The sequence below is a fragment of the Cavia porcellus genome, unplaced genomic scaffold (assembly GCF_034190915.1).
Source record: "Cavia porcellus strain 051 isolate PalLab524CR breed Dunkin Hartley unplaced genomic scaffold, mCavPor4.1 scaffold_20, whole genome shotgun sequence".
Taxonomy (NCBI): Eukaryota; Metazoa; Chordata; class Mammalia; order Rodentia; family Caviidae; genus Cavia; species Cavia porcellus.
In genome coordinates, this window is record NW_026947503.1 from 61,066,289 (window position 1) to 61,084,009 (window position 17,721).

General features: G+C 37.7%; 1 protein-coding gene across 2 annotated transcripts; it reads left to right on the plus strand.

The window, feature by feature from the left end:
* The first annotated feature begins 15,437 nt into the window (after positions 1–15,437).
* On the plus strand, positions 15,438–16,577 carry LOC100724397 (cell cycle control protein 50A-like). 2 transcript variants are annotated; one of them, XM_063232133.1, is made up of 2 exons: positions 15,438–15,689; positions 15,798–16,577. In XM_063232133.1, the coding sequence occupies exons 1-2, from the start codon at positions 15,453–15,455 to the stop codon at positions 16,539–16,541; spliced, it is 981 nt and encodes a 326-aa protein (XP_063088203.1). In that variant the 5' UTR covers positions 15,438–15,452; the 3' UTR covers positions 16,542–16,577. The 2 variants fall into 2 exon arrangements, with proteins under 2 accessions (XP_063088203.1, XP_063088201.1); XM_063232131.1 differs by having other exon boundaries at positions 15,438–16,577.
* The last annotated feature ends 1,144 nt before the right edge of the window (positions 16,578–17,721 follow it).

A 17,721-nucleotide genomic window follows, 5' to 3' on the forward strand; every position in this document is an offset into this window, starting at 1 on the left:
TTTTTCCATCACTTGATTAGCTATTGTTAGTCTCTTCCTGCCCTGCACCTAGTTTATAAATTTAACTTTCTCACAGGTCTATGGGTAACTGTTATCTGTAACTCAGCACTCTCCGCAGTTTCGGGCTGGTGGGAGACACGCCCCACGCAGGGGGCGCCACTGCACTCAGGATGAACTCTCCCCCTCCCTCCCCCCCTGTTCTTCCCAGCACAGTGCCCTCCTCCCGAAGTCAGCAAGCAGTTCTCTGTCTCTTCCACATCTAACCTTTTTCATTTTCAGTCCTCCCCCCCCACCCCACCCCTGTTCACACACACACTCACGCTCACATCTACCCACAGCCCTCTCTTTCCAAGCTGCGACCCTTAATAATCCTTAATAACCCTTCCCAGTGCTGCTCTCACCATTTCTACTGAGGCCACAGGTCCAGGAAAGGGAAGCAAACCTTGGCTCTGTCTTTTTTTTTTTTTTTTTTTTGAGACAGGGTCTTTCTATGCACTTCAGGCTGGCCTTGAGCTCACTTTGTAGCCCAGGCTGGTCTCAAACTTTCAAGGATCCTCCTGCCTCAGCCTCCTGAGTGCTGGGATTACAAGCATGAGCCACCACACCAGACTTGTTTTGAGGTTTTTGAAATGAAAGATACTTATTAAATTCTCCTGTCTAAAAATACATAGACAAATTGATACAGCTTACAAACCTGAAAGAACATTTATGAGAGTTTTGTTCTGAAAATCTGAGCTTTTTAAACACAGTAAAAATCTATTGGTCCAGGGAAGGTCTCCGTAATTCCTCCTCCTCCTTGGCATAAATTATAAATGCCCTGCTGCTTCAAAGTCTCTTTTGTATAGTATAGTATTTCTTTCCTTTAAAAAATGTAACAGATCAGAAGAGAGTTGGAAATACCATTTGAGGTTTATGAAACAAAAGAGATACTACTAAAAGAAAAAAATGCACTCAGCGGAAAGAGAGAACCTTCAGGGAATGAGCAGGGACAACCCTGTGACACTCACCAGAGAGCAAACAGGAGGAAGTTAATAATGAATGGACAAATAGGAACTCCATATGCTAAACCCTACAGAAGCAAAATCCTCCTCCTGTTTGCTCTGGCTTAGTTCAACTTCTCATTTCTCTAAATCTAGCGCAGCACACATCCTAGGCTGACCCTAGAAAATACATAGCCTTCAGAAATTCTACTCTAGGAGAACATAAAAACATGTCTCGGTATATAGGGCTGAGATTTTTAATAAAGTCCAAATATGGAATTTACCTAAAAATATATTTTAGTTTAGGACTTGCAGGTTTTCTTGCACTAAATCTATATCCCAGAAGACAGAGCAGAGCGGTTCATTCTTTCAGGAACAAATGAATTAAGTTAACCACCTGCTAATTCACATAAATATGTCACTGATACATTTGGGGCCTCTGGTGCCCTATGAACTTCCTGATTACATAATCTACACTGGTAATTAGCACCCACCTGTGTTTATGGGCATTCAGCTAGAACATTATTCCACTGGGATGCCAGCAGCATCCATCATAACTCCTTGGCAAATGTATCTTTGCAAAAGCCCGTTGATAATTCTTCAAAGAATACAGAGCATGTATAATTACCCTTACCTTCCAATGAAGCAAGTTGCATCCCAGAGGCTAAGCAACTTGCTTAAGGCTCTTCCTCTTACTCTACCAAGGGAGAGGCAGGACTCGAAGACTAGTCTTTGATCCCAAGCCTTTCGGATACTGTCCTTAAACTTGGCATCTTCCTCTGACTGTACATTTGTCTTCATTTAAGTTGACCAAGTTAGATGTAGTCTGAATTAAAATTGATACTAAATAAATGAAGTCTTTTTCACTAAAATCCAGAATGTGGGCATTGTAAGCTACTGCTTATAAGTTAGTATAGAATAACTCAAAAATATTATCGCATATGATGCTATTGATCCAGTTTTGTAAAATGGACCAGCAAGGTTCAGGGGAGTCAATATCCAGCTCACAATGCCGGTGCTCAGAAGCACAGGACTCAAGCGCAGGTTTCTAACTGCAGGATTTGCACCGTCCTACTGTTCCTCCCAGCCACAGCGCCCTGCTGGGCCACGTCCAGGGACATGGGGTCTAAGGATGCCTCCTCGATTTCCAGTGACCGTCTCATAACGTTCAAGCTCTAGCATAACCATACCTGAGTTCTCCGAGAATCAGCACAACCTGTGTCATAGCCTCCAGCTGCACCGGAAACCGACGCACTCCAGAGTTCTACAGCACAGCAGGGTAACTATGGTTACAGCAGTTAATTGTCATTTCAAAATAGCAAGTAGAAAGGATGTTAAATGCTCCCCACACAAAGAAGTAATAAATGTTTGAGGTGATGGATATATCAATTAGCTGGTTTAACCATTATACATTTGATATAGGTATGTATGTACTGAAATATCACGTTGTAAATCCAAAAGGTGTGCAATTATTGTTAGTTTGTAAAAAAACTAGATGTTAATTGGGCACAGTGGCACACACCTGTAACCCCAGCACTCAGGAGGCTGAGGCAGGAGGATCACTGTGAGTTCGAGGCCAGCCTGGGCTACAAAGTGAGCCCAAGGCCAGGTTGAATTACGAACTGAGAACTTCTCTCAAAAAAAAACCAAAAAAAGAAAAATAGAAAATAAAAAAACTGAGTGTTAAAGAAAATGAAAACGTTAGGCAACTCAATTTGCTCATTACACACTGAATTAACACACTATACTCCTGAAATTACATAATTAATACCTGTTAAAATACAAAAATAGCAAAACCAAATGCTGGAGAAAGACAAACACTAAAAAAAAAAAAACAAAACAAAACCCGTGAGGCAGGCGAATGTTTTCATCTCTTACTGAGAAACCATCCATCACAATGGGATGCACACAGTAGGCCCTCATTCTGTACTTGCAATTTGACTTTCACCTAAAAATGTCATAAGTTTATATCGAGCTAGTGTTGTGCTCCAATATACATAATTGCTTGTATCCATTTAGGCAATCTTTCCCATTTTATTTGACATTTTCTAGCCACAGACGTACTTACTGTGGGTTAAAGGATATGAAGTAGAGATAACAGTACACTTTCAGCTGCAATAGTCTTATCACACGGTGTCTTGGTTACTTTTACTTTTCTCTCATTGTTTGGACAAAACACCTGACAAAATGAAGGATGGAAAGATTTATTTAATTTACAATTTCTGAAAGTGTCAGTCCGTAATCGGCTGGCTCCAAGACAGGGTGGCGTAGCACAGGGGCGACATTTCAAGGCAGCAGCCAGAGCAGAAAGGAGGAACAAGCCTCTTCCTATTCCTTATGCTGAACACAAATTACCTCCCACCCCAGCGGACATAGCAAGAAATCTCTGTGAGCTTCTCTTGCACAGGATGAAGATATTTGCAAAGAAGGAACCCTGGCTCCCAGCTGAGTCTCTTAGTTAAACTCCTAAACTGCTCAAGTTGACACAATGTATCAACCATAACACACAGTAAGCACATTTCCTAGAACACAAGTCCACAAAAAGTTAAAAGAGTAACTATACTGTCCAGAACAGAAAAAGAATTTACAGAAGATCACATTTTGTGTAAAGTGAGTGTCAGGTTTATGCATATGAAACCCACTCCCTGATTTATGAATTGTACAGTTAAGAACTGTTTTGTGTTTGCTTTTATCTAATGATGGCTTTGTATGATGTTGTTTCACCTCTGAACACTGAAGTTTTTATTGTTCCATGCAATTTTAAAGACTTGCCTTTCAAGTCACCAGGTAAGTTTCAGAGTCAGCAAGGATTCAGTTTTAGGTGTTTATTAAATTTGCTTTGAGAAACAATTACATTAGTAGCTGGCACAACTAAGAAATCTTTTTTATTTTTTGTGTATTTCACTGAGTATTGGTTCTAATTTAATAAAGAAACAGTCACTGTTTCCTTCCAACTATATATGTGGAAACTATTTAAAAATTAGCATCGTGACTCGGATTATGACAGCTAGTTTTGGGCCAACCAACTTTAGCTTCTCTTGGGAAGGCTAAGAAAACTGACCTCAGGCACAGGACATGGGGGCAAGAGGGTCATTTCCTCCAAGTTTATAACTAGCAAATGATTTTTTAAAATTAACAGACTTTTATGTACAGAAAATACACATGTATTTTAAATGAGGGTTTTTAAAAATAGATTTATAAAAAAAAGCACACAACACAAAGAGTTGCTTCTATCTTGATCATCCTCTAATATAAATAACACATGTCTACAACTATTATGATTTCTGCAAAGAATTTTCAACCAATAGAACCCCATTAAATAAACATAAATGCTCTACAAATCAGAATGTGGCATCCCTGAAGCCCACGCCTTTCTTTCAGTGGAAGAACCAAGTAAATCTGGTGTGAATGCCAGCTCATTTACTTAGTGGTTGGGCTTAAAAATCATTGAGCCCTAAAAGTCTCAATTATTATCTAGTATATGGTGGGCCTTGGCATTTGTTATTCTGCATTCTCACAGGGATACTCCAAATTACCTCTTAGTATTTCCAATTTACAAACAAGAGAACAGCAATAGGGTGTTCTCTAAGTAACTTACCCGCGGTTGCAGCTCTAGACTGGGATGGAACAAGAGACTAACATAAGCTTTTCCACCTGCTTCCATCTCTCCAAGCTCTGGTATCTTAAACTATAAAATGCAGGTAATGATGAACATTTTGAAGTGATGCTGTGAGGACTGAACAAAATGCAACAGGAAAAGCATCTGGAAGATCTCCAGAGCTTGTTTAACTTGTGTAACTGTAACTTTATACCCACTAAACAACCCCTATTTCTTCCGCCCTTCGTCCTCTGTCAACTGACATCCTATTTTTCCGTTTCAATAATTTGATCATTTTTGCAATGTCATGTCAATTGGCATCAAGCAGCATCTGTTGTTCTGTGACTGTTGTATTTTGTTTAACATGAAATCTCCAGCTCTGTCCCAAATGTCAGGACCTCCTTTCTTTCTAAAACTGCTTAATATTTCATCACATAGACAATCCCCAACATAATGGTTCAACTGAGTAATTTTCAACTCCGTGATGATGCAAGTGGTACACATTCACTGGAAACTGTACTGTGAAGTTTGACAGATTCCCTGGGTTTGTAGTACAATCCTGTGTCATGTTATTGGGTGGTGGGAGAAAATCATAGCTCTCAAACAGCCACAGGACCAAGAGGGCACACAAGGCACCCTTTACAACGTGCTGTGTTGCTACACGAGGGTGTTCAGTACATAAAGTCCATCAAACATATTTTGATGTATTTTCAACTTATAAGAGATTTATTGGGACAAACTCCCTTACAGGTCAAAGACCATCGATCCATATTCAGTAGGTACAAAGTTACAGTTATACAAATGAATGAAAACTGAGCTCCGTTAGACAACATAGCACCTGTAGTTACCGACACAGTATTGTACACTTAAAAGTTTGCTATGGCTTTATGTTAAATATTCGTCATGTACACACAAAAGTCTAAAGACCACAAGCAAACTTTCAGACGTGGACGTACTTCTTACCTTAATTGTGGGGCTGGTATCAAATGTGCACGTACATATTCAAACTCATCAAATTATGTTGGTTAAATATATGCGACTATTTACATACCAATTATACTTCAATTATGCTATTTTTTGAAAGTGCCTGGGAAAGTACTGATCAATACTAATTTTGTTCATTTATTCAGCCTATTTATGGAGCACTCGCTCTATACTATACATGCACCGTGGAAGGCACCAAGAGAATCAGCATGAAGATGAGGAACTACAGCGGGCCTGGATCGCAAATATTAATTCTTTTCTTCAACTACACACATACACACACACACACACACACACACACACACACACTGTTCTCACCCTGCCTTTCTAGACCATTGCTCTGCCTTGTAATCCCTATCAGAATGCCTGAGAGACAAATTAAATTTCAAGCAGAACCTTCTTAAATTGGTTTCAGTAGGAAGTTAATAAGAAATGATTAAAAGTACATTAGTGTGTTGAAAGAATATTCTTGTTTCAATGGTCCTTTTCTTAAATATTCAAAGCAACTTTATCTGCAATAAGAGTTAAAGTAGTCAGAGACGGATTTTATCTCCAGGGTGACTAGCAATGAAGGTGGACACTAGAAACCCGTGCTTTACATGACGGGCTGGTACTTAGATCTGAGCAGGGGAAGAAGGGAGGGAGAGAGCCTCTCCATGGCTAGGCAAGAGCAGGCACTGGCCAAACTCCACCAGCATGGCCGACCATGGAGGCCCACGTGGGCCCACAAAGCTCCAAGTCTAACAGTGTGGCTCTTCTAGTCAGTCAACAACAGAGAAACAAGATTGTGAAAGTGGACCTTTTCCTAAGAAATGCATTTGTCTCTACACTGAAACCTTCTAACAAGGTATGAAGAGAAGAAAGAGTATGTGTCCACACTGTTCTCAGCAGCTCTGCTATACATTGAATTCTATAGGACACAATCCTTGTTTTCAGGGAACATCTATTTAAGGAGACAAACCTATCATATAAATAATTTATCAAAAATCAATAAATCTACAGTAACCAAAAGTACCAATCATATTTTTTATTAGCAAACACACAAGATAATAATGCATTTTAAGATTCTGGAAAGAAATTTCTTCAATTTTGGAATTCTCAGTTTTAGATCAAGTAAAATAGTGTACTGCATATACTATCTCTTTTATACTGAGTGTGAGAACATAGATTTCTCATCTTGATGTCTGCTTATGATGCAATTGTGAGAAGTAAAAGAAAAAGGCAGAAAGAGAAAGCAGAAGAATCAAAAAAAGAAGAGGCAATAATAGTACAAGTATGATATGAATCCTTTTGAATTGGAGAGGTACATATTACATCAATAAAAAGTAGATTTTTCAAAAGGTTTGTGAAGTCAACCCACTTGAGACCCCTTCTTGTCTCTCTCTCAGACAGAAGCTTTTTTCTCTCAATAAACATATTCTGCTCTGAACCTTCATTGTTCCTAAAATTCATTCTTTGATTTTCGAGAACATGAACTCATACCGGACATACAGCAGGTTGGAAGTTTCTTTCCCCTGTAGCATTTGGAGGTCTTCTACTGAGATCACTGGACAGAGAGGTAAGGGTTTGCTTTTGTTTCATAGATCCTGGTCCTAGGACTCATTTATGTAATAAATTTTTATGCTTCAAATTTGTTATTTCTCTGCCCATTTCTTATAACTGCTAATGCTTTGTCTGTTAAACTTTTGTTAAAAATGATAAATCTAAGTTAAAACATGGGAAGGTAATAAAGTTATGATACTTCTTTTACTCTTGTTTTGTTCTTGTGCATCCTAGGAAGTAGTATGTTTATATTTACTTAGTATATGAGATCTAAAGAGTTGTCTAAGCTTACAAAATTAGCAAGCATTAGACTCATGATCTGAGCTTAAACTATGTTAAGCCAAAACTTGCTCAACAACTGCCATTCAGGATCACCTCCAAGACAGTCTTGCATTCAAAACACTTGTTATGTACTAAGCAAAAACAAAAAGAATTTGGCTAGGTAGAGAAACCCAAGAGAGAGAATACTAGACAAAAACAATAGTAAATGTTTCAAAATGTTAATTTTCTGTAGCATTTTTCATTAAGACAAAATGGAGTATGTACTAAAAATTCCTGGAAAACAGATAAATCAAAAGTTTCATAAAGAACACACTGATTCCATGTTTAAAGAGAACAAAGAGCTGGCCGGTCTCTAAGCACTGTTAACATGCTCTTCCTCGTAAGTTTGGTGGGATATGGTAGGCACTATAGAGAAGCCAATGTACCATCCAATATTTTTCTTCTAGAGTTCTTTACTTAGGAAAACTTCTAATAAGGAAGCAACAAGTTAGAATAGAAATAGCAAACAGCTGTGGCTCAATATGCTAAAACCTTTCAAATAATATGTATATCAAAACATCACTTTGTATAATTCAAATATATACAGGTTTTACTCACTGAATTACTTCAATAAAGCTGATAGAAATTTTTAAACTTTAAGTTTATTGGTGCATTTTATAAATACACAATGATCATATTCAACATAGGGAATTTACAGCTGTATATATTTTGGTTCCTCTTTTTTCCCATACCCTCTCCTCTCTTTAAACCCTCTTTCTCTCCCTATTTACAAGTTTTGTTTTCATTTTATCCTTTTTATTACCATTTTCCCCCTTTCCCTTCCTTCTTTTCCCCTTTTCATTTCCCTAAAAATTTTTTAAAGTTACTGAGCTTTAAAGATACAGAAATTGAAACTATACAAAATAGACAAAAACTGAAAGGAGCATCATAAGCTATGCTATACCTTCAAACAGCTTCTTGTACATGTAATTTGCAATTGCAAAGTACAGGAAGAGGAGAACAGGAAAAAAATGAGGAAACAATCTGTTATGTATAAAGACAATGAGTTCATAATTCCATGTGTATCAAACAAACTTGGAAATTACGACTCCAAGTGCTAACAAGTAATATCTAAACAAGCTTAAAAATTAACTACTCTACTTGAATCCATGATATCTGATGTTACCAGGAGCACCACTGCCTTCAGTTTAGAAGAGACAGACATGCCAACATGAAGGGCCAGACCAAAAGCCTCTGCAGAAATCAGTATGATCATTTTTCATTTCTTTTTTAAAAAAATAAAACAGGACTGAAATGTAAATGACAACCTGCTGGAGGTTTGGTGCAAATAAGTTTGATAGTTAAACATGTGTTGGTAACCTATACTCTACAGGCATCAGCTCCAGAGCTTCACAGAATCCTTGAAGAACAGAGAAAGACGTTCATGCTTGGAGCAGGCAGCGAGGGAAGTAAACACTGTGAAGCTGACCAAAGCATCCCATGCTTCCAAATAAGGCCTACCCTGAAGAGAAACCAGTTAAACAAAGCCTGACCTTTTTGGAGTTTAGCAGAGCCTAACTGACCTAGGGAAAGGGAGGTACCCATCTCCAGCCTGCTCTAGCCACCTGTCCCAAAGAATGTGGGGACAAATGTTTCTTTATTCACAAGAAACACTCCTGAAGTTCCCAAAGGCAGAAGCTTCCTAAGAGAAAGACCTCACTGTAGGATTATAGGATGCTTCCCCTTCCCTCACATCTACACACATGTCTGAAGGCGAAGTGGCCACAATTCTTTTTACACACTATATCATGCCCCACTATGAGAGAAAAAACTACAAGGCATACTAACAGGAAAAAAAAAAAAAACCTCACTTTGGAAAGACAGAGTAAGCACCAGAATCAGACACTGAATGAGATCATAATTGTCATACAAACAATTTTAAACAACTATAATTAAGATATCAAGAACTCTAGTATATGGACAGCATACAAAAACATATGAATAATGTGAGCAGAAGTATGAAATCTCAAGAAAAAACCATAAAGAAGTGCTAGAGATCAAAAGCATTGTAATAAAAATGAAGGATGCCTTTCGTAGGCTTAATTGATAATCCTGAGCACAACTGAGGAAAGAGTTTCAGCGCTTGAAGCCACAGACATATTAACAGAAACATGAAAACTCAAAGAGACCAAAGACTTAAAAAGGCTAAACATCCAAGATCTATGAGATAACTTCAAAATATATATGACACACCTAATATAACTATCATGAGAAGAAAAAGAGAAAAGAGATAAACATGTGAAGCAGTAATGATTGAGAATTTCCCCAAACTTAATATTGGACAGTAAATTAGTCATCTAGAGAGGTAAGAGAACACCAAGCAGGATACATGAATACAAATATACAAAAAGCCATGCACCTGGACTATCATTTTTAAACAACATAAAGATAAAAGAAATATTGAAACAGGGCAGGGAGGTGGTTATTTTAGCTGCAGAGATGAAGATAATAATCACATCTAACTTCTCAGAAATCACGCAAGTGAAAACAAGTAGAGTGAAATGTTTAAAATGTTGATAAAAACACCAACCTAGAATTTTACACATTGCTAAATTATCCTTCAAAAGTGAAGGAGAAATGGAAATCTCCTCAGACAAACACTGAAGAAAACTACTGTTGACAACTGTCTTGCAAATATACTGAGAAATTCATGCAGTACAGTGTTATTTGATGAGATCAGGAACATTCAGGGTGGTATGACCATAGTCTAATGTTACTTGAAAGTGGGCTTGGATTAGGTTGTAAATGTATATTGCAAACCTAGGTAAATCAGAAAGACTTTTTAAGTATAACTGACATTAACTGATATGCTAAGAAAGGAAGGAACATTAAATCATATAAATTCTCAACTAAAACCACAAAGCAGAAAATAGTGGGAAGGTATGTATAAAAGGCAACTAAGTTTTCAGCAAAGATGGCCGATAGATAACAGCTGGCTACAGAGGCTTCTTGAGATAGTCAACTCAGAATTCAACACAATACAGAGAGGGGAGCCCCAAACAGAGGGAGATGAATTCTCTCGTCCCAAGAAGAAATTAAGGTGACTTACCGACCATCTGAGGTCCCGCCATGACTTGCTGAGGTCCCACTGCAACTTGCCAAGCCGTCCAAGATCCCACTGCTTCGACATTGAGTTCCGCGGTCAGCGAGCCTAAAGGAGAGCTGAGTTGGCAGGGTGCCTACATCGACCTGTGGTAAGTGATGTGAGTGGAGCCATTCCATAAATAGGGGGGCTCCGGCGGACGACATTCTGGGATCCAGGAGGACTGGCAAGCACAAGGGGCAGCAGTGACTTCAGCCAATTGTTCCCTTCCCCAACAGGATTGGTGGAGTGAGCTAGGCCTGGGTCACGTGTCTTGGCTGAGACCCAATAGGTTATCCAAAATCAAGTCCCTACAGTGATGGCGCACACTAACCACACTAACCCAGTGAAACCTCAGAAGTTTGACTGACAGAGCAGGCCACAGCTTGACCCAGAGGGGAGGCAGTGCAAAGAAATACAGTGCATACCACAGCAGATTGACTGATCCCCGCACCACTGTGCTCCAGCTGACGCCTCCAGTGCCTCCAGGCCACCAGTGAGACCTGTCACCATGGGCCTAAAAGAGGCTAGGGGAGTGGAATGACTCAGCCCCCACCAGCTGACCCCGCCCCTGCCCCCAGCACCACGGATGCTGCAGCGGCCTCACTCCAGCCACTGCCACCCAGAGGGAAGGCGGGGCAAAGTAACACAGTGCAGGCCACAGCAGCTTGACTGATCCAGGGGGGAGGGGCCAGCATATGCTGTCCCTGCCTGCAACTCACTAGCACACTGCAGTGTGAAGGGTCATCTAGCCAGTGCACTTTAGAAGAATTGTAACCAAGAAAGAAAGAAACTGGGGCCTCCTGGAAGAAGCAAAAAAGATGGGAAGAGGAAGCAATAACAAAAAGTCCCCAGGTCCCAATCCTGAGAACATTGACCCAGGACAGGTAAATGCAAAGGAGAATGAGCACAGCAATCATGCAATATCAGACACGGCACCAGTGGACATAAAGAGATATATTCAGGACCTCATAAACGAGTTCAAAAGTGAAATATTTAGCCAAATAAAGCAAGCTACAAGAAGATTAATAAAAGAAATACTAAGTACCCCTCAAGCAGACACAGACAGAAGAAGGGAGGAACTCAAACAAAAGAGAGAACCATTTGATGAAGAATATAAAAAAATATAGAATACATGAAGCAGATTCAAAGAGATCACCAGGAAATTAAAAACTCTATGGAACAATGGCAAATCAGCTTGAAAGAAACTAAGGATAAATTATCCAAACTGGAGGACAATTTCACAATATGGGAGTATAAAAGGGAAAACTTTTTTAAAATAACAAGGAAACAAGAAGTAACAATATGAAGGCTAGAAGATGACAAAAGGACCTATAACTTGAGAATGAAGAATGTGAATGAAGAAGCGGGGGTACAAAGGAACTACAAAGTTTATTCACAGAAATAATTAAGGAAAACTTCCCAAACATAGGAAAAGGAAATTATATTATGATATATGAGGCATACAGAACTCCAGCCACCTACAACTAAAACAGAGGTACACCCAGGCATATAATAATCAAAATCCCAGAAATTCAATATAAGAACAGAATATTAAAAGCTGTTAGAGACCAGAAACAGATAACCTATAGAGGAAGGCCCATCAGAATAACGGCAGACTTCTCGACACAAACCATCAAGTCAAGAAATGCCTGGAGTGAAATATTCCAAGCCCTGAAAGAAAATAACCTCCAGCCCAGATTGATATACCCTGCTAAAGTGTCTCTGAAAATTAATGGAGAAACAAGATGCTTTCATGACAAAGAGGAACTTAGGAAATTCACAACCACCAATCCTACTCTACAGAGAATACTGCAGGGCATTCTAGAGACAGACAAAAGTACTAGGATTCCAGGAACAGTGACGGAGAGGCTTCAATGAATGGAGCAGAAAACAGAATGAAGAAGATAAGCAGACAACTGATGGCAAAAAAACAGCATAACAGAAATGAGGCAGAGAAGATTTTATTCAAAACTGATATGATTGATAGTATCAAGTCTGAAAGTATAGGCAATTATACTGAAGATAACAAGACTCTATGATACACATTCTGGTTTGATAACTGCCAGTTTTTGAAGTTCTATACTACATACAAAGTTGTGTTTTTATTAATACTGTTATGTACTGATATATTCAATTATACTATGTCTGATGATATAGCCAATTCTACTGGAGACAATAAGAGACAACACAGGAACCATGGTAGAACTCTTTGTACAATGGTCTTATATGTTTATTTTGTTTCATGTGTTTGTAGGAATATGTTTTGTTTTGCTTGCTTCGTTTTGTTTCTCCCTCTAATATAGAAAGGATAGAAATCCATGTTAAGACTCATGCATGTGTAGAATCTATAAACAGTTTATAAGAACTGATCTTATAACACATGATGAAATGAACAGATACTTTGAAGAAAAAGAGACACTAAAATACCCAGTGCTGATCTTGGAGTATCATAATGTGAAACCCAGCAACAGTATTATTCTTTGTTCAGAGTGATATTAGCCTGCTTGGGTTTATTCAATTTCAACATAATTGAAGATATGGATAACTGCATGTATGTTTAAGTGTATAGGATTGATAACCATATTTCCAAGTTTTTGTTGGATAGTTGAACAGAACTGGTTGCAATTTCACTGTAAGCTCTTCAGTATCTTGAATAACTATTTGTAAGAAGACAATCTGTAATCATCAACTAGTGATTTCTTACTGTTTACTTTTTTATTTGAAATTATGTATTATTTCTACCTGCTTTCTGTTTTGTTTAGTCTTTCTTTAAATTAATTTTTTTTTTAAAAAGACACTACAGTACCCAGTGCTGATCACGGAATGTCATGATGTGAATTCCAGCAATACTATTATTCTTCATTCAGAATGATTTTAATCTGCTTTAGTTTGTTTAATCTAAACATAAATGAAGATATTGATAACTGCAAGTATGTTTAAGTGTATAGGATTGACAACCATGTTACTAAGTTTTTGTTGGATAGTTGAACAGAACTGTTTGCATTCCCACTATTTGAATTCCCACTTTATATGTTCCATTTTTGTATTTTGAACAACTATTTGTAAAAACGACAATATGTAAACATCAACTAGTGATTTCTTACTCTTTTTCTCTGATCGTATGTGTTATTTCTACCTATTTTCTGTTTTGTTTAATCTTTCTTTAAATAAAATTTTTAAAAAGGTAACTAATAGAAAATTATAGCTAACATAGTAAATAATAATCCAGCTATCCTATACTCACTTGAATATCAATCTTCTAAACATACCAATTAAAAGACAGAATTACTCAAGTGAATTTTTAAAGGTTCAACTACATGTAGATTATTAGAAATTCACTTTAAATACAGATACATACACAGTAAAGGTAAATAGGCAGAGACATATACAACATACCATATTATCACAAATGAAAAGAAATTAGAAGTAGCTATACAAAAACAAAGATGGTTATCATAAAAAGGGATATACATAATGATGAAAAGATTAATTGTCAAGAAGATACAACAATCTTTCATGTGTGTATACCTCAAAACAGACAATTGAAATAGGCAAAAACTGATAGAAATGTAAGAAACAGATAAATTCCTTATTATAACTGAAGATTTCAATTACAATAAAAAAATGACAGATCAGGCAGGTAGAAAATCAGAAATGTCAATGTTCAATTCAGAGTAATACCATCAATCAACTGGAAATAATTAGCATCTATAAGACTATAACCAACAACAACAAAAGATACATTCTTCATACAATTTCTATTTTAATCTTACACCACAATAGAAATAAACTAGAAATGAATAACAGGTAACTATGGCACCCTTAAATACATGAAGATTAAATAAAACACTCCAAATGAGTCAAAGAGGAAATTTTAAGAAAAAATTTAAATTTATTTTGAGCTAATTGAAAATGAAAACAACATCAAAATTTTTGGAATGTACAAAAACATTGCTTATAGAACAAATACAGCAATGAATGCATGTATTAGAAAAGAAAATACCTGAAATCAATATTTGAAGTTTCTACCTTGGAAACTAGAAAAAAGCCAACTGAAATTAAGATTAGAAGAGACAATTTTTAAAACAACAGAAATCAATGATATTTAAAACACTAAATGAATACTGAAAATAAATCAATCTAAATGCTGGTTCTTTGAAAAAATCAATGAAATCTATAAGCCTTTAGCCAAACTAAGATAAAAAGAGCCAAGACACTGTGAGAAATGAAACAAAGGATATCACTACCAGGTCCTGTGAACACTAAAAGAATAATAAAGGTATAACTGACATGAAAAACTCTGTATGCCCATATTTGATAACTTCAAGAACTGACCTAGATTATTGAGACAGAATCTGACAAAATTCTCAAAAGTGATGTAGACAATCTAAGTTGATCTAAATCTACTGAATGAAGAAACTGAAGCAATAATTAGTAACTTTCTAAAAGAATAAAATACCAGTCCCAACTGGGATCACTGTTCACTTCTTTTAACGTCTGAAAAAGAATGATACCAATTTTCTGCGGTTTCTTCCAGAACATATAAGCAGCTATGGCATCCTAACTCATTCTAGGAGTCCAACCAACAACATCCTTCTAGCAAAACCAAAGACTACACAGCACACAGATGCAAACATGCTCAAGAAAATGTTGACAAACCAAATCCAGAAAAGTGCCTGAAGGGTGAGCCCCTCATGGTGTGATCACAATGAAGACACTCGTCAACCTTTCAACCTTCTCCCGTTCCTCCTCTCTGTTCCTTCAACCTGCTCTTTCTTTGGACTCCTCTTCTCTCCTTTGGGCATCTCCAGCTGACTTTCACTTCCGGTTGTTAGTATTCCTCAGCGGAAGTGACGTCTCCAGGCACTTCCTGTGGCAGCCGGCCCTCTCCTGTACGGGTCTGCAGTTGGGACACTTCGGCGTCGACAGACCCCTGGGCTCAATGGCGACGAGCTACAGTGTGAAGCCTGAAGTGTACAGTAGGCCCCACTGTGTTCCCGGGGGTGCCCCCAAAACCCGGAGGCCAGACAACACTGCCTTCAAACAGCAACGGCTTCCCGCCTGGCAGCCCATCCTTACCGCAGGCACCGTGATGCCTTTCTTTTTCCTCGTTGGCCTCCTCTTTACCGCCATTGGCATTGGCATCTTAATCACTTCCAACAGCATCCAAGAGATTGAGGTTGATTACACTGGAACTGAGCTTTCCAGTCCCTGCAATAAGTGTCTGTCTCCATTTGTGGCACCTTGCATTTGTACCATTAACTTCACCCTGGAAGAAGCATTCAAGGGCAGTGTGTATATGTACTATGGACTGTCTAATTTCTATCAAAATCATCGTCATTATGTGAAATCTCGAGATGACAGCCAACTAAGTGGGGATACTAGGGCTTTGCTTAACCCCAGTAGTGAATGTGAGCCTTATCGAAGAGATGAAGACAAACCGATTGCTCCTTGTGGAGCAATCGCCAACAGTTTATTTAATGATACATTAGAGCTGTATCAGATCACCAATGAATCTGACCCTACTCCAGTACCTATTCCTTTGAAAAAGAAAGGTATTGCTTGGTGGACAGATAAAAATGTGAAATTTAGAAATCCTCCTGGAGAAGGAAGCCTGGAAGAACGATTTAAAGGCACAACAAAGCCACTAAACTGGCGTAAACCAGTGTATATGCTGGATTCTGAAGATGATGATAATGGATTCATCAACGAGGATTTGATTGTTTGGATGCGCACTGCAGCATTGCCTACTTTTCGTAAATTGTATCGTGTTATAGAACAGAAAAATGATTTAGAGCCAACTTTACCAGCTGGGCGATACTATTTGAATGTCACGTATAATTACCCTGTACATTCTTTCGATGGACGAAAAAGGATGATCTTGAGTACCATTTCATGGATGGGAGGAAAAAACCCATTTTTGGCAATTGCTTACATCACCACTGGATCCATCTCCTTTCTTCTGGGAGTTGTAATGTTAGTAATTAATCATAAATATCAAAGTGATGGTAACATTGGCGTTACTCTTTAGTTTTATATTCTGAGAACAAACCTGTTTTTATGTGTATAAAGGCCAGCCCTATTCAACCTAGCTTTCAAATGCTGACGTCTGGTTAGTGTGTTATTTTGAAGTTAGTACTTGTTTAAACAAAAAAGTCTTTGTCCTTTACTTCTTCCTTATGGGTACATATAATGAGTAGAGAAATTAGCTGTGGGATTCATAACAGCACTTTAACTGCTAAATTGGCATTTTAATGTTTGCATTTTATTGGAACAGGCCACATAATGCTTAGAGCCACTTTCTTGTGAAGTGTATCTGCTCCTTGAATTTTATGCTCCATTTATAATATTACTTTGATATATGATGCTGTATATATGCCTGTTGTGAGAAGAAAGGGATTCCATGACCTGTACAAATAATGACTTTCTAACCTTTCAGGACTCAGAAAAGATGGAGAAAGACCAAATTTAAATAAAACACTATCATTTTCATATGTCATGTGTAAAGGCCTAAAGTACCATCTTTGTTGAGGAGGCTCATGTATTCAGTTTGTTAAGAGTTCTTTGTCAAGCTTAGCTTTGATCTCAAAGGTCATACTTGTTTTGTCTGGCATAGAAAATAATGCTCATGTCCAAAAGGTCAGGTATGTTCTGGGCAGAATTTAGAATTCCTTTCCTTTGGCTAAAACATTGCAGTCAGGAACCCCAACTCACTTATAATGTTTGTATATGTGATCATTGCCTGGAAGCTTACATTTCATAAAGAGAATATAGGTGGAGTTGGAAGGGTTCTTGGAAGATCATCTTGTGCTTCAATTTACAACTAGATGTAAATGCTCAAAGAGAGTGGTTACATTCTTAGGGTGTTTGACATTCAGAAACTTACTTCAGTATTAGAAATAGCACAAGCTCTTCTTATTTGGCAGGTGTTTGAAGTATTAATATATCTTCCAGATATTTCTGAAACTTTTAATTTCCTCTATCTCTTTCAGTTTTTGCACACAGGTTAAACATGGATATATATACACAATCTTTTAGTGTACCAGTTTTTGGTTGGTTTTCCTAGGACGTACGTTAGAAAGCTGTTCTATAAATTTTATATTTAAATTCTAGGGATCTTGGAACGTGTACATGATAAATTATATGTGGTTGAAGTTATTTTATTTTCCACTCACTGGAATTGTTTTGCTATTTCTTACTGAATAAATTCT